Genomic DNA, 24,602 nt, shown 5'->3' on the forward strand with positions numbered 1-24,602 from the left:
CTGCACGCGGGGCTGACTGGAATCTGCTCCCTAACTCTGCCTTTGTCACTTGTCTGTTGCAGGGATTTACCTCAATATGGGCAAAAGCAGTGGCAGTCCTATTTTGGGCGAACGTTTGACGTTTACACCAAACTCTGGAAGTTTCAACAGCAACATCGGTAAGGGAAGGTTGTAGGCAGCTGTGTTCCATGGATTTAAGCACAACTTTAATCTCTGGTATGCCTAGGGCCCCCAGTTAAGTTTGAGATTTTGCTGTGTTATTCAAGCATGAAGGGAGGGAATAGTCACTTCCTGTAGTGCTCACAGTCTAATGAATTAAAATGTTGCAGAATTTTCAGTGTGACTTTTTTAACAAAACCTTTGGCTCTACTTGAATGCATGTTGCTTTAATATATTCCCAAGGAGAAGCTGGGACGATGGCTTCTGCAGTGCAGAACCCATCTGGAATGGTGTGAAGCGTCTTGCTGCAGCGTGGGCTCTGATCTTTCACACCTTACATTGGCTGCGTAGTCTGAGTGTTCTCCTGGGAAGTTGTGACCTTTTGTTGTGTGTATTTTGTGCAACATACTTATGTCTAGCTCTCGCAAGTTTATGCAAGATAAATGGTCCTTGTTCTGGTGTGTGTGTGCAGTGCTGTTGGCTCTGTGAGGGACTGCTACTGGGAATGCCACACCAGTAACGAAAGCTGAATTTGGCCCTACAGTGGCTCTTTGTCTTGTCTGGTGTGATGTTCTGAGAAATTCTGGAATGCCTTTTAATCTTTCTTTTCTCTCTTGCGAAATAGACAAGTATTGGACAATCGGTATGGGTTGAAGCGGTGGCAAATTGGGGAAATTGCTTCCAAGATTGGGCAGCTCTATTACCATTATTAGTAAGTAAGCACAGAAAAGGATTCAGTAGGGGAATGCAGCGTTAGTGACAGTTCCATGGCAAACATCCGGATATGCAGTCAGGAGAAATCAGTGTATCAGCTGAGTCATGATGCCTGTTTCTGAATGAGACGGCCCCTGGGACTGCATGGGGGTGCTGCAGAGAAAGGCACCTGTGAGCCTGATACCACATTGCTGGTCACGTCGATACTGCCTAAGGACCTACCTCCTACCTCAGAAGTGTCTCTGGGCCTTCCGTGCGTGCTGCATTTCACTCTTGTGCAAAATTGTGATTTACAAGTTTGGGAGCTTAATGCTCCTTGCAACTTTTTACTTAACCTGTCACCTGTACATATGGGTACAAGATGGGCAGATCTGATTATTATCTGAAATGGAATCCAAGCTCTGAAATCTGTCTTCCCAGCAGGCACAAAGAATGAGAGTCTGGCTTTCATACGATGTTACTTGAGGAGGGAGTTTTGCCATTGATGCACAAGATGGTTGAGGGGGCAGGAAGGGAGGGTTTGGCATGGATTTCCATCTGAAGCAGGGAGCTAATCTGATTCTTCCTCTGCAGCTTGCGCACTTCAGAAACCAGCTATCTGAATGAAGCTTTCTCCTTCTATTCAGCAATTAGGCAGAGGTCATACTACTCCCAAGTCAACAAAGAAGACAGGTATGTCTCAATGAATGCCCTTGTTTTTTCAAGACTAGAGCAGTGTATGAAAGCAGCAAGTAACTATAAACTATAGGAGCATAACTGGGATAAAATCAGTGTTGTTGAAGGAAGTTTCTTTTAATCCTCCTGCCATGATTAAAAACCTCTGTATAAATAAGAGCTTTGCTGTATGACTGGGAGAATATTCTGTTATCTGGTCCTGGCTAGAAAGCTATTAGCCCCGAAGTTTTGTCATTTTGAGTCCTGAGCAGTATCAGTGCTGGGACCTAACGTGCTGTGGCTGGAAGATGGGCCAGCTGGGCTGAAGCAGAGGAACCCATTTGATTCTAATCAGGCTTCTCAGGGGAACACCAGTTAGTACTGCGGTACAACAGCCCTCTGTAACTGACTGGGACATGGTCCAAGAGCTTCAGGAGGCAGAACATCTTCCTTTTAAGACACTTTACTCAGAAAGGTACACTCAAAGCAGGGCTGTGTTGTGACAGTGCAGAAAATGTGCTGCCTGCCAAGAACATAGATAAGAATAGATAGAGAACTCAGTTCTGGATCCTGGTCTTACATTGTAGCCAGTAAACCTGGGTTTATTGTATATATTTATCATTAAAGCTAAAGACGAAATGATCTGAAGTCATCACAAGGTAAATGCAGAAGGTTAGTTAGGGAGTTTCCTGCCAAGCCTTCAAGGATCCCTGGACTTAAACTAATTGCACGTCTCTAGTCCTGCTGATGTCTGAATGCACCTGTGTGCCACAAACAGATGAAAGTTTCCCTGCTCTGTTCTGATATCTGTTGATCCTATCATTTTCTCTCTTAAAAATCTCTCCATTTCAATCTGAGTGCATGAGCTGTTTCAGACAAGGTAGGATTGACCAAGCATGGTTTTAGATGCTGTCAGAAGATCTTAGAAATGGATGAGTAGTTATGGGCTGCGCTGACTTGCAGATCTCTAGGTTGTCCCAGGTGGGGGAACTCTGAGCCAGCTGTGATTATCATGCGATGCAGCGGGGTCAGATGTGCCCATGAACTGTCAGAAGGTTTGAAGAGCCAGCAGTTCTGTCTGACTCCCATGCCTGTTCTCATGTAAGGAGACTGTGGGGAAGGGGGAGGCTGGGGCTTTCTTGATGTATATTTTATGTGCCTGTACTCAATTTTAAATAAATCTCTAAGCAGCCGGGTAGCTATTGATCTCCACATTAATTCAGTTAGAATTCTTAATCTGTGGCATGTTCAGCCTTGCTCTGGTCTTAAACTCGTCCTCTCCCTTACCCCTGTTGCCTACCTATGTTCTATTTTAATCTCAAATTTGGCTGTGCTGTTTTTGTTGTTGTGTTTAGGCCTGAATTAGTGGTTAAGAAGCTGCGTTACTATGCAAGGTTTATAGTGGTTTGTCTCTTGCTCAACAAAATGGATGTTGTAAAGGACCTTGTAAAGGTATGTTAAAATGAGGATAAAGGTGCTAAGGTAAGGGGTGGGATGTTGCTTGTTATTCAGGGATTTTCTCCTCGTTAAGGAATCCATAATATAGCCTATTTCAGTTGAAATACCACTCATTAGGTCTATGATGTCAGCTGTTGCTACAGCATAGGTTTTAAATTTTTTTTCTTCATTTAATTGATTGTGCTGTTGGATGCCACAGAAGGAAGGAAGAACATGGCTAGAGCTATGGAAAGATTCAGCACAGTGTGAACATTTGGCTTGAGAAAAACTTTACAAATTTATACAGTTAGTTAAGCATAAACTGTAAGATGCGTGTTATTCATCTGAAAATGTGGGGATCATCTGATAACTTGGAGTACCTCTTCATTCCTGTAGCGGATTTAAGGCATCAGTGGAGTCTCCCCCAGCAAGTCTTCATGACACACTGTTGCTTGGAAAGCCAGCATCTCCTAGTTTGATGTTGAGCTTATTTCTCTTCCCTTCCAAACCGCTATGGCTCTGTCCCATGTCTAGAACACATCCTGAATACATTTTGCACCTTTCAGAGACCCATCAAAACTAAGCCTGGCTAAATGATGTCGATATTACTATGAAATTGGAGAGGCTGGATCTGCATATGCCTCTGCTGTGGGAGTGAAGCACTGAATGCCTGTAAACACAAGTCTTTAGGTACAACAAATGGAGTACAGGCCAATGTTGATCATTGCTTTTCCAGTGTATCTGGCATCCAACGTGGTAAATAGCTTCTGTAAAGCAGACATTTAATAATGACACTGTAAGCTCAAATGGCTTGATAGCATTGTTTGAACACCAACTAGCTGCAGCCTGGATAGGGAGGTACCCTTTAACTGCAACAAAGGAACAGCACGCGTCTCCTGACAGCATATGCTCTCCAAGCCCCCCGAACAACCTTGCTGCAAGCAGCTTCTGGTATTGACAGTTTTGTGTAGGTTGCATCACTGTCTTTGTGTCTAAGCTTACTTGAACTGCTAGCTTAGCTTAGTAGCAGCTAAAAAAGCCAAACCATTCACTTTCACAATGTATTTAAAGTTACTTGTAAGCTGAAATGTGCGTCCTTGGTATCCATAGCTTATGGTAATAACCAGTGACATAGCTGTATGTGAGTGGGATAGTTATACTTAACTCCAGATATTCTTTGCATTTGGACCTACTTAAAAGACACTTTGCATTGCCAAAACTCAGTGTAACATTGGCATTCTGTCTCCTGAAAGAGCGCGTTTTGGCTGGCATGTTAGTCATAAGTGTGCTGCATATGTTCTCAAGTAATTTTATTTTTTTTTTTTAATTATTCTTAAAGGCCAGCACAGCTAACCAAATTGTAAAGTACTGCCTGCCTGTTAAGCTCTCAGTTTAAGAAGTGACTATGTCTGTCTTTGAACTTTTTACATCAGGAGCTGTCAGATGAAATTGAAGACTACACTCATCGTTTTAATACTGAAGATCAGGTGGAGTGGAACCTGGTTCTTCAGGAAGTGGCAGCATTTATTGAGGTGAGAATACCATTCCCTTTTAGTTGTTAGTTTAAAAGTAACATTTTCTGACTTGTTCACCGAAGTGTTCTTGTATCACCACCTCTATGTGGCGGGCAGGTGTGTGAAATGTTTACTGTGACAAGACTGTTGGACTTCTCTCTGACTGCAAATCTGTATGTTTTCTTGAATTCCTGATTTATTCTGGTTGGTTTTTTTAGGCAGACCCTGTCATGGTTTTAAATGATGACAACACCATTGTAATCACCTCTAACAGGCTTTCTGAAACAGGAGCTCCGTTGCTAGAGCAGGGAATGATAGTGGGACAGCTTGCTCTTGCAGATGCGCTGATTATTGGGAACTGCAACAACCAGGTAAAAGAAATTCTGGGGACTTGGGTCTGTGTCTTTGGAGTTCAGAGTCCTTCCCTTCTGATCATACAACAGAGATTCCAATAGAGGCAAACATTAAAATATATTGATTGTGATGTTTGCAGTGGCAGCAGGAAGAGGAGGTTCTCAGAAATAAGAGCTAAAAATGAAATGTTAGATATTGGCCCTGTGGTACTGACCCCTTATTGCTTATATTCATCATGTCAATTAAGTAGTTACAATTGATTTTCATATACTGAATTGTTCTTATCATCATTTAAGCATGAGAGGCCTCTGGGATATGTCTAGAAAAAGCTTGACTCTTCAGGCGTTCACATGACAAACTCCAGCTTGGTGCAACTTCAGTTGCAACAGGAAGGGGTTTTCAAAAGACATTCAAGATCTTGTTTTTTGGATGATGATGATAATGAAGTTGTACAGACTTCATAACTTCTCTCTGAGCTCTTTTTTCAGGTAAGCAAGGGAGCTGCATCTAAACAACAGTTTATCTTTTTCACATTTTGTCTAAATGCATAGTACACAGCGGTGTCAGCACTTGATTTGTAAACACCCCAGAAGAGTCTAATTTGCAAAGTAGGCGTCTGCACTACAGTGAGTGGGCCTGGTAGACCAGTAGTAAATAGATTTTGTCCTCTGTGAGCTGTCCTAAAAGTCATTCACAGGTCTTTAGAGATTCAAAGATGACACTGACAGACCCCTGAGAGACAGAAAATGGTCTGTCTGGTGTGCAGTTGAATCTCTTACCTGGATAATTCCAAAGAAACGCTGTTTAATCTGTATCTGGCAGAAAACTCTGACTCTTTTGCAGGTCAAGTTCAGTGAATTAACAATTGATATGTTCCGAATGCTGCAAGCACTTGAAAGGGAACCAATGAATTTAGCATCACAAATGAACAAACCTGGAATGCAGGTAAGTTCCATTTCAGTGACAAACCTGGCAACAGACCTTAACTGGGGTGTTTTTGTCTGCTTGTTTTATTTTAAATGGTGTTTTCAGTATTGTCGCTGTGCAGAGCAGGTTAGTAAAACTGGTGTAACTCTTACTAGAAGTTAGTGAAGAGTAGCTCAGATCTGTGGAGTTTGATCCAAGTAATGTCTTTTTTTTTTTTTTGTCCCCCCTTCTGTTTTTTTCCTTAGCAAACCTCAGTAGTGAAAAACTAGCAGAAACGAATATTTGAGCATGATTTCACAAAGGGTTTACACTGGTCTAGCCAAGGCCCTTCTGAAGGGTTCCTACCTGTCCTGCCCAGATACACTCGCCCCTTCCGTAGGTTTCTCTTTAGTAGTCATGCAGCCAGAGAAGTTCATCAACCTGCTAAGTCATCTGAAAGTTAAATATCCCCTTCAGAGAAAGCATAAAAAATATTTTGTCTGGAGGCAAAAGGAATTATGTAGATTTTCATTTATTTAATTGAGATGAGGAGTGAATTTTTTCACTTTTGGGTGATGCTTTAAAGAGTAGGGAAGATTTAGGTAACAAATTTAAATGAGGGGTGATGTAAAGTTCTGGTTCAAATACTGTGCATCTTGCTTTGCTGTGTAGTAGGAAATGGCAGACCATTTGTGTGGGAAGTATGTTGAAGATGAACATTCTAATAAATAGAAATTTAGAGGGTTATGAAACTGCTTTGGTAATACGGTTGTTGGGGTTTTTATGTTGTGTTTTGTTTGTTTGGTTTTTTTAACAGGAATCAACAGAAAAACCAGCCAGGCGGGAAAACCCCCATAAATATCTACTTTATAAACCAACTTTTAGCCAGCTGTATACATTTTTAGCAGCATCATTTAAGGTTTGTGAAATTGGTGAATTTATTTGTAATAGAAAAATATCCAGAATGGTATGTGACACTGAATAAAATGTACTTGAGATAATCTTTTATACTTCAAGGTAATGAAGCGTTTTTGGCCTTCTTAAAATGATCTTCAGAGGATGGAAATGTTACAGATATGTGTAATTTGTGTAATAAAGGCAAATATGTTGACTGCTGTTAAGGGAAAGAAAAAAACTCATTTGAAGACAGAAACCCAGCTTGCTGTTACACAGCAGTTGTTATATCATTGCTAAGATACAGCCGTCGTCAAAGCGAAGCTTGAACAACTCCCGTGCGAGCCGAACCAGTGCGAGCTGTCCGGTGTCAGGCGTGGTGCATGGCAGCACTGCGGAAGGCCTTACGTGAGGGGATGTCCTGTAATAGTTGCATGTGATTTAATCATATTCAGTAACTTTATTTGTGCGTGTGTAGGTGCACACGCATATATACAGACATTTATGTTTATATATACAGTTTCCTATATAAAGTTTATCTATTTCCTATATATATACTATATAGGAAATATTTCTTGGGATAAGAGATCTGGAGAACAGAAGAATCTTAAGAGTATTCTTCTACTTCCTGTTGTGCCAAACACAATCCAAAATCAGGGAAGTATGTCAAGAAACTGTTGCTCTGAAGCGCTGTATCCCTGGAAGGTCTCCAGTTCTGTATCCCATTTGAATTGTGTCTCTCTCCCGCACATGCTATATTTTTATCTGCCTGTCTTAATTTGTTACCCACTGCTCTCTTCCATGTAAGTAATCTACACAGTTCTAGACCTTTTTTAGTACAGTTGCTGTGCTTGTTTTAATATAATAAAGTTGCTGGGCTCATTATGCTTAATTATGACTGTACAAGGCAGCAACTTAGGATTTTAGTAGTAAAAGCAGAATGAGTCCTGTGAAGAAATAAGTTTCAGTTTGCTTCAAGAAACAACTGTAGAGAAACAGCTGCTGAGGTGAAGGAGGCACATCCTTCCTGCTTAGAATTTTGGGTGCCTGCATGCTCAGCCTTTTGCAGAAATTACAAGCGTCTGTTTCCTCATGCAGACAGCCCATTGGAAAGGGGGAAAACAGATTTCTTTTACAGGTCTGTAAGAAACCTGGATGTGTTGGGCTTGTTGTCCAGCTGAGAAGGGTCAGGGGGAAGAGACAGATGTTGCAGGCTCTGGGGTATTTGGAAACAAAGAACTTCCTTTAGGATCCTCAATTGTTTGGGAGTTAGGATCTGCATGGATCTTGGCAGCTTTTGATTTCCATACCTTGGAAAGCCTCAGGTCTGGCTCAGGTAGTAAGAGTCTGTGTGGAGGCAGATGCAGTTTTAGTGCTGCTTGAACCTCTAATATCAGCCTAGAGGGCTGTGTGGAAAAAAAAGTCTGAACATATATATCATCAGTTTACCTTTTTGTCTGTGTACTCACCCATTTGAAAGGGTGTGTGTGGTGGGGAAGGGTATGTACACATACGAAGAACAGAGTGAAGGGAAGCCAGAGGCAGGAGTAGCACAATCTTAAATGACGATGTATTTATGAAGGTGGTGATTGAATATTGAAATAAACTTATACATTTCTTCCCTTGCCTCTTCTCTTTGTCTGAATTTCAGGAGCTGCCTGCAAACAGTGTACTGCTGATTTACTTGTCTGCCACGGGCGTGTTTCCATCAGGTCGTTCGGATAGTGAAGGTACAATAAAGGAATGCTCCCTGTCATGAACAGGGCTTGAATTCTCTTTATGTTCCAGGACAAGTGACCAAGAAAGATGTCACAAAGCTCCTTTTAAAAGACAAGTCAATTTTATTCTCCTGTCTACTTAGTAAGATAGCCTTTTTTTCACACAAACAATAGTTAATTCCCTGTGTTTTAATTAGTGTGCATTAACCTGAGACCTTTTCAAAGGACATATCCAGTTTTTGATGCATCTGAAGTATTAAAAGCTTCACCAATTTTGAAGACCACATGGCTCAGTTGATGCATCAGTACAAAGTTAATAAAATGGTTAAATGGCACTTTGTGATTCTTTCCAGTCTCCAGTACTGTGAGGACATATGCTCAGGAGATGGGCGGTGAAAGGGCTGAAGCGTCTGCAGGGACTGTTCTATTTGCACGCTTGTTAACCTGACAATTCAAGCCCTTCTCATGATTTCTGACAATTCCCCTCACCTCATCCTCCTGTTCTTTGCAACCTAGCAGAATATTTGGATGCAGCTGCAATCTAAAAGCTGAAAACTGGTTGGCTGAAGTAAACACAGTCAAAAGATCTGTTTATGTAATTTAAGGGAAAACAAAAAGTTTTTAACATCCTAAATATTGTACACGCCTCATCTGTTTGAGACTTGCATTCCTTTATAAGATGCATGCCTTGTCCATCCCAGTGCATGATTTATAGAGCTCTTAAAATGTTAAACGAAAAAAAAAAATCCCTGTCAGCTTTGGATTGTGGCAGTGATTTTTTTTTTTAAATGCTTTTAACATTTTACTTTTTGCTGCAACTTGGTGATAGGTTCTAACTAAAGCGTGTTCTTTAAAGCCTGTGATATGTCCACTTCGCTGCATGTATTGTTTCAACTTAATACCTTACTGTGGGGACATCCAGGCTCTGTCATCTGAAGAGCTGCATAGTCAGACCTCGGTTTTCATTAAATGAATCCCATTACAACTGCATTCTTTTAATAAGGTAGTGTAGTCTGCGCAGACCAAAAAGTTCTACCTTATTAAAAGGGAGAGCAGCCTCAAGTTGCACTGTTTATTGCCTGTAAGCCATTTGTGTTTGACAGATCACGTGAGACATTTGTAACAGTGCTAAATTACTGCGTGTTCTGTTCCTAATTTTGTATTCCCAAAGCTTTCCTTAAAATGGAAAGATGTCTTATGTATCCAAACCTGAAAAAATTGCGTTTGGTGGCCAAATATGGGTCAAGCAACTCTGCAAATGTATACAGAATGAGGAGATCCTAATACTTTATTTTACTAACGTTAGTGACATTTCATACCCATATTAATGGCAGAAATATTTCCTGGTATCTCTAGCATGTTTTTTTTGTGTAGGATTTGATATTTTTTATAGCTATTACTTTCAGCTTTGCCCTCCATCAGCCAGTTAGGCGGGTAGCTCCGTTGTGCAAACCTGGCAGAATATTTCTTTAGCTTACCTTTGGAACACGAGTCCAGGTCCTGTGCATGTAAAAATGGTGAATTCTGTATTTGAAATCCTAAAAAATGAACTTCTGCTGCAGATTTGAAATCCAGTTAAAACTGTTTTGTCCTTTCTAGGAGCATATTAATTCTCGGAGCTCTCTCTTCTCCCCTTTGCAGTGTTATAACTGCAGATGATAGTATTATATGTGTTCAGAGAGGCTACAGGGGATTCAATTGATTTAGCCTTATTTTTTGATCAAATTCTGCATCTAGAATATGCTAGCTCATATAGTAATTTTACAAAGGTATTGATTTTTCTTATATGAAATGTGCAATGGGTTTTAATCTTTTTGCTGTGTAGTGTAACAAGTGCCAATGTTTGGATCTTTCCTATTATGTTTGTGGATAGTGACTAAATAAATTAGAAGTTATGAAGTTGCATTGCTTGCTGCTATTTGATAGATGCTGAAGGTACTAAAAATTGATACAATGGAATACGTAGTTCGTAAAGTCTCCACATTCCTCCATCCCCTCCTTACGACTGCAGTAGTTCAGGTTCACTTAGTTTTCTGGGATTTGTGGTTGCTTCTTCCCTTTCATATAATCATTAAATCCATAACAGAGGTGAGTTGCCTCTGCTAATTTTAGCTTTCTTTTTGCCATGTATAGGTCCATATGATTTTGGTGGTGTTCTGACAAATAGTAACCGGGACATTATAAATGGGGATGCTATCCACAAGCGAAACCAATCTTACAAGGAGATGCACTGGTAAGCTTCGTCAGTGTGACAACAGCAAATTCAGGCAAATTTGTCTTTAATAGAGAAAAAGGCATCGCAGCCTCTTGAATTCAAACTCTTCAGTGCAGGATATCATAACGTAGATTGGCTTGGTTGAACAATTAGAAATGAATATGCAACTGTAAATCATGATTTAAACACTCAAAGTATTATTGTGACTTAACATAAATTCTTTATCACTGGAAAACTTCAAATTAATGGTGGGTGACTTCTCAAGAAGCTAAACATCTCTTGCTGGGAAAGAACTAATAGGAAGTCCAGTAGCCCCTGTTGTAGAGAATATCAAATTAGTTTTGCAGTTACTGTCTGAGGATGAACCTGAGGACGGGGGCAGGGGCAATCTGCTTGCTTTCTCTCTGAACGTGGGCAGTTGTGTGCCTGAGCAGCTCGCACGCTGTCACAGCTTTGCAGCAATTCCAGTGCTCTGTGAAGCGTCCCTTTCTCTTTTCAGTCTTCACCCTGGAGATCTCTACCCTTTCACAAGAAAGCCCCTGTTTATCATCGTGGACTCTTCAAACAGTGTTGCCTATAAGGTAAGGCTCCTCAAGGCAGCTACTTGTATGATAGGATATAGTGTCAACCCCTAGTTAGCTTACGCTTTTAACAGGCTATTTTTTTAAACAGTTTGTATTCAGTCTTTCTTTTCTTTTGAGGTTGTGCATGCTAGTCAGGATCTGATCCTATGAATAGGAACAAGAAGGAGAAGCACATGAACAGCCGCTCATTGGAAAGTAATAAATCCTCCTGGAGGGAAAAAAGGTTCAAGATTTCCAAGGTCTCTGGTGGGAGGTTTATTTTTGTTATATACCAAAGACAAATCTTGGTGTGTGTGCATGGGGGAGGGAGATAACTAATCTGCTTTTTTTTTTTCCAGTCATCCAACACTCAGTTGCTTTTATGCAACAGAAAGGAGTCAAAGCATTGAGCCTGATCTTATAAAACACGGGGTGTCTGTGTCTGAAAAGTATCTGAACCAAGGAAATACAAGACTCAAATTAGCATCCTGTGTTACTGTAGAGTGGTGTATGCTTGGACAATGGGCCTCCTTCCTAGGGTGCTCTGGACTTTCAGTAGAATTACTCCAGGCCAAATCACCTTTGGGAGTCGGCAGTTCGGGTAATACAGAAGCAGGCATTTTCAATCTCAGCTGCCAGTTGAATCTGGATAGCGTTACGACATTTATTTCATTCATGAATGGGATATTAAGAATGTGCTATATCTGGGGAAAGTGCCACTTCCTTATGTCTTCCTTTTTATAGCTCCATTATGTGCAGTGAGGGAAGCGAACGTTCACAGCTGCGCTCCAGAGGACGGATAGGGACGTCTAGTGGCCAGATGAACTTGTTCAGTACCCGCAGGCTGTGGCGTTTGTTTTAAAGGCACTTGTTGGTCAACGAGAGGTACTAAATCAGTGATCAGTATGATTCAGGGTAGTTCTGTACTGAGCCAGGGAACTCTTACCTGGCAGACTTAATAATGATCTGGCCTCTCTGTAGGGTTTTTGGTTTGTTGTATAGTAAAGCATTTCAAAGGGCTTTTTAAATACTGCTGCATTTAACTTCACAACACTAGCTTTCAGTGCAAATCTGCTTTTTATTACATTCCCTTCCCCATTTAAGGGAGGGAAACACAATTACAATGATTTACTCGTCCTTCTGAGAAAATGAGGATTTGGTAGGGATTTATTTTCCTCTGCTCTTTCCTGACATTCATTCCAGTATAACAACAAGGGGGGTTTGGTTTGGCTTTGTTTCAGGGGAAAAAGTGTGGCTTGGGTTTGGTTTTTTGTTTTGGTTTGTTTTTTTTACGCCCTTCGCCTCTAGTAGAATTGCTGAAAGATGTCAAGTGGATCAGCTCTGTAAGAGAGAGTGAGGGATTCCTGGTGATGCCAGATCACATACAGCTCTGGATGTACCAGGGTTCTGGGGACAGCTTAGAGCAAAGGATCTTTCTGAGGTGATGGATTCCCACATGTAGATTTGTAGCTCTTGTGAGAATAACTGTCAAGTGTTTACAGTAGAGTTTGCCTCTTGTATTACATTTAAATGATTTTCTTTAGATTTTGTGGGCACACAGTAAGCAAAAACTGTAGCCTCCATTTAGTTTCTTTCCCTTGTTCTGCAGTGAACTGACCATCAGTAGTGTAAAATACGGCAGTGCTCTGTCAAGCACACAGAGCAGCTGGTGTGAGAGAAGTCCAACTCTGCTTGTCTGTAAGGAGTACAGAAATGGGAGTTTTGGAAGTATTTCAGGACAGGATTATGGAAGTGGCTGCTAGGAGCTCTGACCCAGATCAGAATTGTGTGGGCGCAATTGTGAGGAATCTAAACAGAGAATGAAGAGAAAAAAGAAAGAGCATGGACCTCTATTAAAAAAAATATGTTCAGCATTTGAGAACTCGCGTTCACCTTCACAATCCATTGCCATTGAACCTAGGGAGGTGGATGTGTGGGGATGGGTTGAGGTCTTTTGTTTTTGGCTGAAGGTAGATGGCAGAGCTCTCAATCACAGGATTTTCTGGCCCTTGTCAATGCCTGTCTGTCATCGTTCTGTGCACACTTACGTGCTTGGTTCCTTGTCACCACAAAATACTGATAGTGCTGTCCTGGGACTGCCCTCTGGGTGTGTTGTGAGATGCTTTGTAGGCTCGAGCACTGGCACAAAGGAGGTTCTGTGCAATTGTGTGAGAAGTTGAAGTCAATGTACTGACTTTTTTTCCACATGGCTGCTCTGATTTTTTCTGATAGGACAGTAGCTATCCTGACATTTAAATGTCACTGCCAGCAATACTGGCAGGAACAGCAACTGCTCACACATCTTTTTCTACAGCCCATTTCTGCTCCCCTGCATGCATTCTCATCCTCTCCCTCTCTCTGGAGGGCTTAAATGGTGATGACTGAAAGTAAGTCCTGCCAGGAAGTGACTTGCCAGTTTGTCAAATCAGCGGCACTTGAACAGCTTCCTCCCCTATATATTTAGCTGAAAGTGGAAGATAACTGCAAATCGAGCATATCTACTTAAAGCCATGATTTTTTTTTTTAACACTTCCATTTAAATATAGATGACTGTGTTCTTGAAGCTTACCAATGTATATGTGGATGAAATAATATTTTTAAATCAGTATCTTCTTGTAGCTGTGGTTGTCGAAGACTATGGTCAAATGCGAAGTCTTAAAAAAACCAAACCAAACCAAAACCTCCAGCCGGTAAGAATGCAAGGCCTTTGTCACTGATGTGGTATAAATACTCGACTTAGTAGAGTTTACATGTGAAGTGACTTCTTTCGGAGATAATGGGTAGCTCTTTTTTGGAGAGAGACGTATATGACAAGCATTTTAAAAAGCAGCAATGCTTCTGTTGGAAAACTTGGAAGTGAAAAACCAGAGTCAGCTTTGAAACAAAGACGTGTTTTACCCTTTTTGGAGTTGTCCATGCACTGGAGGGCTGCAGTGCTCCTACCAACATCTAGACTGCAGGGCAGGTTTTCCTGGTGCGCTTTGCGGTCCCCCGCTCCAAGCCATGGCTGTACCGTGCTCCTGCTCCTTTGTTGCATGTGTGCCTGCAGCGCTTTTCTGTGGAAATGGGGAGCGGAGAGGGGGGTGGTGAGTGAATCCAGGTGTTCGCTTGGGCTGTGGTAGGCAGCTGTGTCTGGGCAAGAGCTGAGACAGGCACCTGGAAGCTTGCGAGTCTTATCCTCCCGGTCCTGCAGTCTAGGTGCAGCGCCTGGCATGAGCAGCTGCCTTCCAGAGAGCACATTCTGGGTTAAACCGTGTAGTCTCTCCCCTTTGCAGGACTTGCTAGCTGTGTTGACTTAATCTCTGCTGGGACACAGCCCAAAATGATCTCAGATACTGTCAGTGAGTAATACCTTTCCTGAGATATATGAGTAGCCCGTCGTTTTGCTTTATGGCTGGAGGCAGTGTTTAATTGCATTGTCATCTTTACTGATGGAGTGTACGGAAAGTCTGCTTTGGTCTCTAACTGGGGGACACGAGATACAATTCCACATGGGAATCCACTCATGAAGACTAAGCAAACGTGTTACTCGAACGTGTCACCTGCCAGTGTGTATTCAGTTCAAACTGGCAATGTCTGGGGTGACTCTGGAGTTTTAAATGTTTCTTTATAGTATAGTTTTACTAATTACTAGGTTGGCCTGCAGTTACTGTCTTCATGGTAATAGTCTTTGTTTCTTCATTAAGAGACCAAACCTTAGTATCTAGCATTATAAACCTCCCTTGGGCTCTTAATGAAACAGAAGGGGTTTTAGGACTAGTCAGCACTCTGTCAGATATGGGAAATGTTTTTTTTTTGATTAGACTAGATTACTGTCTTTAGTATTTAGCAGACTTAGATTAAATTAATTCAGTGAAACTAACTTAATTGAAATATACTGCCCGGAAGGGAAAGTTCCATTTGAATTGAGCAGAAGCCAGAAGGAATGAAAAAATGAGCTTTTAGATGATTCCACACAAGCAAATACTTTTGGTGATGTATACCTTGCACTTGTAACCTGCCAATTTTAAGAATATAATCTGCAGACATGTGTCTTGCTCTCGTGCTCGGGATGCATGGTTTGAATGTGTGCTCTGACAGGATGCAGGCATGATCATTTCTATTCTCCATGGCTTTGCAAGCCTTCGGTTTTAAGCTTAAGAAAGTTTTGGTGAGACATATAACAGCTAATGAATTTTTTTTTCTTGGTGATTACCAATCAGTATACCTATGAGACAGATACACAGTAGGATTGTTATCAGGTAAACATTGGTGAAACTGGACAACAGTGTCGTTTGAGGTTTCTGGAGAAATTCTGGTGCAACAGGACACTTGGGCAATATTTAAGGTGCTGGTGAAAGGTGCATGAAATGAGTATTGTAAAATGAGGGTTCAGTATAGGAGATGTTAAGGTTATGACATGCTTGCTTAAAGGAAACTTATTTTTAAACTTTTCTGCAGTAGGCTCTTCTGCTTCATCAGAAATAGTTCCTCCTGCTGGAAAGAAAAGGGGAAAGAAATAACTTTGACTGGAAAGCTTAGTTGGTATTGAGGAGAGGTGCTGGATCTATTTTGACCCAAAAGCCAATGGCTTTCATTTTTACAGCAGAACATTTTTTTTCCAAGTAATGTATTACTACTGAAAGCCATATTTCCATTAAATTAGTGTCTGTTATCAGTAGCAGTGAAATGAGAGAATTATAGATTCCTTTAAAATGTAATGGGTTATATTCTTTCTGTGCTGTGATCTATGAGTAAGTCAACTTACTGCCAATGCTGAACTGTGTGACGGGCATTAGTGTGTTCTCTGACATTAATAGTCGTTGTACCCTTGACCTGCTGACTGTTCAAAAGCAAGCAAAGTGACCATCAATACTTCAAAATTCTTATCTGTTACAGAATTTCACAAACTTATTTGGACAACCATTGGTGTGCTTGCTTTCTCCAACAGCATATCCAAAAGCATTACAAGGTACGTGTAGTGTTGCATTTCCTAATGAGTTGCAGTTGGATCACATATCTATCCCAAACAAATATAGCTTAGATTCTTCAGGAGAAGATAGCTTTTCATCACTGTGGAATCCCTAAGTCACATTAACATTCCATGAAGTAGTATGATAGAGTTTAGTTACTGTTTATGGCAAGTAGTTTACTCTAACAATGATGCTATTTCTACAGATAGCTTCAGCAAGTGCTAGGAGGCAAAGTCTCTCCTACACAGAGACTCAGAAAATTGCCAGCCCAGTGCTGGGATGATGATGAGGATGATTAGCATTTTCGGTAGCTTTATTAGTCCCAGAAAGTGAGCAGAGTCAGCTGAGGTATCAGCCTTTAAATCCCAGGTGTAGAGCAAAATCTTCTCAGATCTTGTTCTGATTTTGGAGGGTAAGTTAAGGAAAACCGTTGGCTTTGTATGTCCTGAGAAGGTGTGTTTATAGTAGGAACAGCAATGAAACGTTACATTCTTCAGTCCTTGTGACTACTATAAACTATAAATCATTCCAGACTTTCTCACTGGAATTTGCCATGTTAAGGTTATTACCCATCACAAAGACAAGTGCAGAGGTCTGGCTTAGGCCACATGCAGTGATGTTAGACAGGTATGAGAGTGTGCAGGAAGTGGAAGCTTCTCATTTGGTTTGAAACTATTCCTGTTATTTAGCTGAAACTTAAGTAGAAATTAAGTACTGTAATAATGAATCCTCTTTAAACAGAAATTCTGAAAAATAGAACTAACTTTGTAAATTACTGGTTGCTTATATTGATAGACCAGTCAGGAAAGTCTTGCTGTAGTTCTGGGGGGGGCAACACTGAACACTGGGGCACCCTGCAGAGACCTCGTAGCTGAACTGACCTGAGCCCTGCGTCGGTACGGCATTGCACCAGGCGTGCTGTGTGCCTGCCTCCTGAAAACCCCAGAATGCACCAAAACAAGTCAGTAATCCTTGCTGCTGGGGAAGCCTTACTGTCAGGGCACATCATCTGCCGTGCGTTGCCTTCCTTTTTGACTTCCCGGTTGGCTGGGATGAGGCTTGGGCGCCTCTGTCATGCTGGACTGCGTGTAGTAAGTGGGGTTTAGGATATTGGGATGCCCAACAGAAAGGCAACTATGTAGGCTTGGGGGGGCTGTATAGGTTTAACTACCTGTTTTTTTGAATGGAGTACAAATGTCCATGTTTGATTATAAATCCTGAAGAGAAATATTAGTCTATTGGTTGTTTCGGTTACGACTTTTGTGTTCAAGTTATGTGCTCAAAATGAAGAGCCTCCCACAATTCATAAGAAAATCTCATTTCTCCTGGTGTTCATGCCCATCTCCAGTGAGCCTTTATTGCTAGTCATTGCATCACCTTGAGAACAGATCTGCCACAAGAGGAGAGAAGATGTAACTAACACAGAGGAGCAGCTCCTCTGTTACAGAATTTAGTGGGTGAGCGGCTTCATTCTGTGGCAGGGACAGCTTTTCTGTTTTATGTGCCAAATGTATCTCTTTGTCTATTGATTTTTTTTTTTTTTTTTTTTTTAGATCAGTCTCAGCGGGGTAGCCTCTTCACACTCTTTCTGAACAATCCTTTAATGGCATTCCTATTTGTCTCTGGATTATCAAGCATGCGCAGAGGATTGTGGGAGAAGTGTCAAGATTACCTTAGAAAAATCAACCGAGATATTGCCCAGCTGCTGACCCACTCCCGATCCATAGGTACGTGCCTGGAGATGCACAACTGAACCCTAGCATGCTGCTTAAGCAGGTGCTGGTTTTTCTTGCTCAGCCTTTCCAAGGGGCAGAATAGTGAATAAGGGAAATCCACGAGAATTCATAGTGCTTTCCCCCAAGTCTCCCTTTTCTTTCTGTATTTTTAATTCTTTAAGCCTTTCTAAACTGAGTTTTCTTTGCCTTCTCTACAGATCAGTCCTTTCTTCAATTTTTTGGGGATGAATTTCTTCGCTTGCTTCTAACAAGATTTATCTTCTGTTCGGCTACTATGAGGATGCACAAAATTTTCCGGGTATGCAGGGATATCTCTCCCTTTGGGAGAGCAGCAATCCAGTGCATGTAGAACTGCACTGCCTCAGGATGGAAGGGTCTTAGGGCTAAGTGTATCACTGTGACTTCAGAAAGATAACTGATGCTCACATGCTAATGCCTGCAGCTTGCACTGAGTCTGTGCCTTTGTATCTCTCCAAAGGCGTGAAGCCTTTGACTCACCGAAGCCTTATTCCTCCACATAAGTAGCAGACACAGTCATTTATGTCACTCTGAACAGCCTTGTCTGCTAGAAAAATTCCTCTTAATAATTCAAGATTATTATTTCTACACAACTGAAAAGGTGTAGAACAAGAATGTAAGAGGAAGCGGGGAGGAGTGGAATGTTATTGCTGAAGTGTATTCTAGTGTGAATGGATTTTGAAAGGTCTTTGAAGTGTAAATGAATAAGCTAAACAGGAAGATGGTATTTTCCCTCCCTGTTGGTTAATGCTGTGCCAACAGTGACGTCTGCTTCTGGATCTACACCATTTTATGTATGTGAGTGTTGGCATATAAACTGCCTGCTCCATTTTAAACACTACAGAAAAAAATAGTTGAAGCACAGAAAGTTACAGAATTCATCTTGTCTAGCTGCAGACATCCCGTAGCTTCCCAGGCCTAAGTTAGCTACCTAGGCTGCTTCGATACCGGGGAAGGAAGCAGGTCTTCTGTTAGTGGGGAGAGATCTGCCCCCAGCGTCTTAGATATTTGTTTTAGGATGAGATGAATCTCCCACTGGAGATGCTTACATGTCTATAGTTTCAAGAAATGAACTCCAGCCTAGTAGGTAAGTATATGTGAAGTCTTTTTGTCTTTTTTTTGGTGTTTTTTTTTTCTTGCAAGGCTTCTGTGAACATATTATTAACCATCTTAGATGAATGAGCATTTGTCTTGCCACTCTGACCATTTCTGAGTCAATGCAAAGGGAAGACTGAAAATGCTAGAATATTTTCTCTCTCTGTGGCATGCTAAACAGATTAGGATACCTCTTAGGTGAAATTGGCTTTTTGCAATCTTCTTTATAAAGGGTGTAAAAATAAATGAATGTCTGATTCTCTTTGTTTTCACTGTCATCTAGCAGGAGACTCGAAATTATCCCGAATCTTATCCTCAGCTGCCAAGAGATGAGACGGTGGAGAACCCTCACCTCCAAAAGCACATTTTGGAGCTGGCTTCCATACTGGATGTCAGGAATGTTTTCCTGGAAAACACCCTCGATGACTATTAAAAGAAACTGTCTTACTGCAAAGGGGTTTCCCTGGCCACAGATTTTGAATGGTGCAGTTTTATAATGTGAAAATCATAAAAGGAAGTACTTGATTTTATTTTTAAATTTAGGACCATTATTTTAAAAAGTAATAATAAACAGCTGTTAGTTTAGCTGTTCCATTCTGTATGGGGTCAATTTTATAAGCAGAAGTTTTCATGTCTTTTAAATGTTAAACTAAAGAATCACTAGAGGTTTATTTCTGGTCTTGTGGCTATCAACCACATTTCCAACAGCTGATCCTAAGCATAGAATTATTATTGGTTACCTTTAGCCCACATTTGTGGAAATCCTTTATTTTTATACAATTTTAAGAAATTGGAAAAAATCAATAGAAAACCAATATTTTATCCCCAAAGAGACTGGATTTGAAATGGTAAAGATGGAACCACACAGTGCAAACCAACAATAGCAATAAAACAGAGTCCTTCATAACAAATATATTTTTTCAGTCTTAGGCAAGTAAGTAGGCAAAACTGTGGACAGTTAAGTTGCATTTGGAGCAGTGGGTTTGAAGTGAAGTTGTAAAGATACTTAATGCTCCTTATAAATTTGACACAGCAATTTTATATATAAAACTTTGTACTGCTGGCCAAGGAGACGATTTACTCAGCTTGTTTGGGTGGATGGTTAGCAGATTACCAAATTACCAAACTAAGAAAGCTAGCCCCCATCTCTCACTGTAACATGGGTCATCTTGCCATTTGTATTGCTGCCACGATTTTCCAGGAGGAGGGGGCATTCTTCATTTTGAGGTACTAGACAGAAATTCTTACATTTCCTGCAGGTGCCATCCCTCCTTTCCGTGTGTGGATGGAATGTGTGGCTCCCAGTGTACCAGTCCCTGACAGGAGCTGAAAGAACGGCCCATATAGTGCCGAGCACGAGCCCCTCCTGTCACTCACTTATCTGACCCGTCTGTGCTGGATCCCTGTGCCCGAGGAGAGATGCTGATGCTCCTCTTGCAGATTCAACAAAGTGGGTGCTGCCGTAACGCCCTGTTAACGTTTTGCACACCCTCCATCGCGTCTCAGTCCCGTCTTTGAACTGGTGAAACCGAGGGGCTGTAATCACGTGTGGCAGCACGGTGGGCTCCCTCAGTCCGAGGGTGTGAAGCAGCGCGGTGGCCTCTGCGAAGGCCCTTGCTGGAGAAGGTGATGCTGGCTGCTGGGGAAGGTGCTTGCCGACTCATCTGGGCTGTCCTGCCAGCCTTGCAGAGCTGGAGGACCTCTTGCAACTCTTGACAGTGAAGGTGGGAGCAAGAAGGAAACGAAAATATTTTAAACTGTTAAATGAAAAGGTCCATTGTCTCTGTTCCATGGGCTGCTAGAAAAGAAAGGAAAGGACAAGTCTGATCGGCGCTTTGATGTTGAACCCCAGCCACACCTCTATTTTTAGGTGAATAAAGCGCAGAACTCGGTGACTACCGTAGTATCACAGCAGGCCCGTTGGCAGTGCTATCGTGCGAGGTGTGCTCTAGGCAGCCGGAATAGCGAAGGGCAGCACGGACAGACCCCGTTCAGCTGAGGAGAGCGCAGGATGGAACAGCAAGAATTGCTGGGGTGTAGCCGGGAAGTTTGCATGAAGGTTCTCTGGAGCTGGGCTGAGGCTTACGCCATCCGTTCTTTTCCCAAGTGTAAAAAAAAAAATTCTGTGAATGCTAGTGTTTGTTCTAAGCAGTCTTGAAGCTGGTCTATTGAGCCCCCACCACTTGGTGCTGCTCTTCTTTGGACTGTGGCAGGACTTCATTACCTGGGACGTGGAGTTTATTTTGAAGAGTGTGTGTTTGTGTGTGTGCATGTGTATTCTAGGCGTCTGTGTGTATATGTACAATACGCATACATCTACTGGCTGGTGTAAATTGTAAATATGTATATATGTATAGGTACTTGTATATGTATTAAAAAAGAATGAAACAGTGCAATGTCTATATACAAAATTTATATATACACACATACGCCAATTTAGGTGCATTCCACGAGGTGTTGCAGATCATTTGTAGTTGTAGTAAAGGTTATGGCTCTTCTGCCACTGTAATGTGCTGTTTCCAGGGACTTACACTTGGACCTTGAAGTAATTCATTAACTGATTGCAGGTACAGGAGGCGTTAGCCAGGGGAGTGAGTACTCCTGTAGGTGTTACAGTGGTAGGATTTATGTATTCTTAACTGTGAAGCTGATGACCTGCCTTTCGTTCTGGTAGGAGGTGCCCAGTTATTAAAACATGGGATTGTACGTAGAAGCTAAAGATACAGAAAGCCTTTAGGGCAGCAGCAAGGGAGAGGTGAGTTCTCTCTCACCCTGCCTGCTATTCCTCCACCAGCAGCGTTCAACTTGCATGGAAAAGGGGAATTTAGTTTTCCCCAGCTCACTGCCTTCCAACCAAATGCTTTTGTTTTGCTTTAGCTTTTTTGCTTTGCTGAAGCTGTTCTCATTTTGGTTCTGTCTATCTGGAAAAGAGTATGCTATTTCTAAGCATAGGAGTGTGGGCTGGTGAACCTCTGTGGGACGTTGGTTGTTAACTGACTGGGAAAGCGTTGGTGGACCCAGTCTTCATTTTAGCAGGGCTGAAACGAGGAGCCCTTGCTTGTGATCTGAGGGGCTTCTAGTCTACTTTGCAGCCCTAAGAGGAGGTTCTGTTGCTTGTTACTAAGCTTGATCTAATCATTGGAGAACACACTTTTCAAAAAACAAATCAAAAACCCTGAAGAAGCTAGAATGTAGGAGAATATAAGGCCTTGAAAATTATTTCAGAAGTTGAACTTGTGGTGACTGTCCAAGTCAAAAATTCATTTTTGAGGTCCCTCATTCTCTTCTTACCTACTGAGCTTTTGTGCAGGAGGTACGCTGCTGGCAGGGATAGTCAAAGGTAAAGATTTCACTCCTGTTGTGTCAGTAGGAGTACAAAATTGTACTTTGTAAGCAAAAGGCCGATACCCTCCATCTGCTCTAGCTGTAGATAGGATGAGTATCTGGTCTTGGATCTTGAGCCAGCCCCCTCCCTTCCCACCCAAAGCAACTGCATTCAAGATGAAAATATTGATATTTTCCCCTCCAAGTAAAAGCTTGTCTTGTTTGAACTTACTAAGTCATTCTAAACTTGTGCTACTGTGTGCTGTGTGCTATGGTCGTAGGTACCTTCTCGATGTATGCTTGTATGTACTGAAGAAAAATCTGGTTAATGTATCTAGCAGTCCTCAGTGTGGAAGCGAAGCAAAGACTGAACCATTTTTAAGTGAGAAGAGAACAAATCCTTTCTTCTCAGGCCTAATGCCTTCCCTCTTGTCTCGCTCTCCCTTTCTTCATATATCTTTACTGCTTGTGTTAGCGGAGTAGACTTGCCACCACTGGGCAATACTGAATTAAAGGGGTAGATTCTGTAGGAGCTGGGGTGAACGTGTCCTCACTGGACGACTTCTGCCCAGCTCCCCACCTCCTGCACGCGGGATGTCCAGGTGAATCCTGCTCCCACAGCAGGCACCTCTGTTTGTGCTCCTGTTCCAACTGGCCAAGTTACTGCTGTTGCCTTTTGTTCTTTCCCCTTTGACTTCTCAAAATAACAATGATGGGGGAATACAGGGTTATGAGTCCTTAGTGCTCTGGGTTTTAATTACTCTCAGGATGCGATGTGTCACTTTGCTTCATGCACAAGCTAAATGGAGCACTAACTTCTCCAAGCTGTGCAAACCAGACTTGCTCCCTGGAGTGTTTTCGTGAGAAGTGTCCAGACGGTTTGATTGTGTAGTTCATGAGAATAATATCTGTCAAGTCAGGACTTACTAAACCCCTCAAGGGTCTTCCCCAGGGAGATGTGCAGAGATGTCTTTTAAGGCTCATAGGAAATAGAGGAGTGGGGGGACAGGAAATTAGGTTTCAAATAATCATCTTCAAAAGCTACAACTTCAGTGGCTCTGGTCAGGCTTGTCCTCTAAGGACGGGATGAAAGTCCTGCTCCAAGATCCATCCCTGCCGTGCTGTTGTGAAGCACCACCCCTGCCCCGCCGCCGCCTTGTGCTGTGACTCCATGCTGTGCTTCAAGTCTGCTTTTTCCTGAAAGCTAAAAAGCTTAGAATCTGTCTGAACAACTTTTTTCGTCTTGAGGCTTTTGCAAAAGTTTTATCTATGTTAGGTTCCTCAGTAACTGTTCTGACTACAGCTCACCAGTGATAGCAGTGGCGGAGCCCGTCCCATGTTAAGCGGCTGCTCGGTGTCGGGAGCTGGCGGCTGCTGCTGCTCCTGGGCCTGAGGCAGCTCTGCAGGCACTAACAGCAAGAGGAATCTTACAAAAAGGGAAAAGATCTGATCTACAGAGCTGAAAACTGCTCTGTGCCAGTCGGTAACATTAGACTGGGGGCAGCCAGCCACCCTGTGAGGGACACTGGCGCAGAGGACAGGGACGAAGATCTCCAGAGCAGAGACTGTACATTCCTGAGGTGGCTCTCTTGCATTTTTACTATCTTTGACTTTTAGAGCAATACTGTTTCTGTGACCAAATGTATCGCAAGTGCTTTGAAGATCTGGATGTCCACAGGCAGAGCAGAGGAGGAACGCATCAGACACATGTATCTGCTTTGTATTTAAGAGTGAAAGTAAACCACTTTTTTTTTTTTCCTCCCCTCCAAACCATTTCTCTGCCAAGACAGAGGAGATTTAGTTCAAGATTTCTGAATTTGACAGATCGTTTGGGGGATTAAGGAGCGTCTCTGAATTCCTGTTGACTTATTAATGTGCCAGATGCACACATAGATGTTCTGCTCTTAAAGATCCTGGTTTCACTGAGAGTGGACTTCAGTGCCACTCGCTGGCCCAAAGGAGCCCCTGAGCAGTGCGGGTCGCACCACATCCAGAAGCAGCAGCTGCTCCTTCAAGAATAAAAGCCTGTTGTGAGTATCTGCCCCATTGACTTCGCAGATTTCTCGTGGCACGTGTTTATTATCACTTCTCAGCTGTAAGTGACATGTTGGGAGCAGGATTCTGCCTCATGCAGGCTAAAAAGCACAAGTTGCTTCTGCCCTGGCCCCGGGCTCAGCGGGAAGGACAAGGGGAAGGCAGGGGGGAGAGGGGGAGGCGTCCTGGAAATGCAGAGAGGAGCTGTGGCTCCGTCCAGCCGCGGGGGTAAAAGGAGCGTTCAGCCTCTGCGAATCAGATTATTTATTACCAAAAGTAATTTTATAGTGAATTGGTTTAAAGTTATTTTACAGC

The 24,602-nt window shown here is 42.2% G+C and overlaps 1 protein-coding gene across 13 annotated transcripts in view; it reads left to right on the plus strand.

The window, feature by feature from the left end:
- The window catches only part of SCAI (suppressor of cancer cell invasion), a 44,896-nt gene extending 23,571 nt beyond the window's left edge, over positions 1-21,325 (plus strand). For 9 of the 13 annotated variants that reach the window (XM_074891480.1, XM_074891476.1, XM_074891486.1 and 6 more), the window contains 15 exons: positions 63-158; positions 785-871; positions 1,447-1,545; positions 2,883-2,979; positions 4,398-4,496; positions 4,697-4,849; positions 5,676-5,777; positions 6,556-6,657; positions 8,284-8,362; positions 10,484-10,583; positions 11,065-11,146; positions 16,007-16,079; positions 17,634-17,807; positions 18,014-18,114; positions 19,213-21,325. In XM_074891480.1, coding sequence (XP_074747581.1) covers positions 63-158; positions 785-871; positions 1,447-1,545; positions 2,883-2,979; positions 4,398-4,496; positions 4,697-4,849; positions 5,676-5,777; positions 6,556-6,657; positions 8,284-8,362; positions 10,484-10,583; positions 11,065-11,146; positions 16,007-16,079; positions 17,634-17,807; positions 18,014-18,114; positions 19,213-19,362 — 1,594 coding nt within the window. In that variant the 3' untranslated portion in view covers positions 19,363-21,325. Of the gene's footprint in view, positions 1-62; positions 159-784; positions 872-1,446; positions 1,546-2,882; positions 2,980-4,397; positions 4,497-4,696; positions 4,850-5,675; positions 5,778-6,555; positions 6,658-8,283; positions 8,363-10,483; positions 10,584-11,064; positions 11,147-16,006; positions 16,080-17,633; positions 17,808-18,013; positions 18,922-19,212 lie in introns of all 13 variants that reach the window. The other 4 variants (XR_012631864.1, XM_074891477.1, XM_074891487.1 and 1 more) reach the window with 4 other exon arrangements.
- The last annotated feature ends 3,277 nt before the right edge of the window (positions 21,326-24,602 follow it).

The sequence above is a fragment of the Strix uralensis genome, chromosome 21, assembly GCF_047716275.1.
Source record: "Strix uralensis isolate ZFMK-TIS-50842 chromosome 21, bStrUra1, whole genome shotgun sequence".
Classification (NCBI taxonomy): domain Eukaryota; kingdom Metazoa; phylum Chordata; class Aves; order Strigiformes; family Strigidae; genus Strix; species Strix uralensis.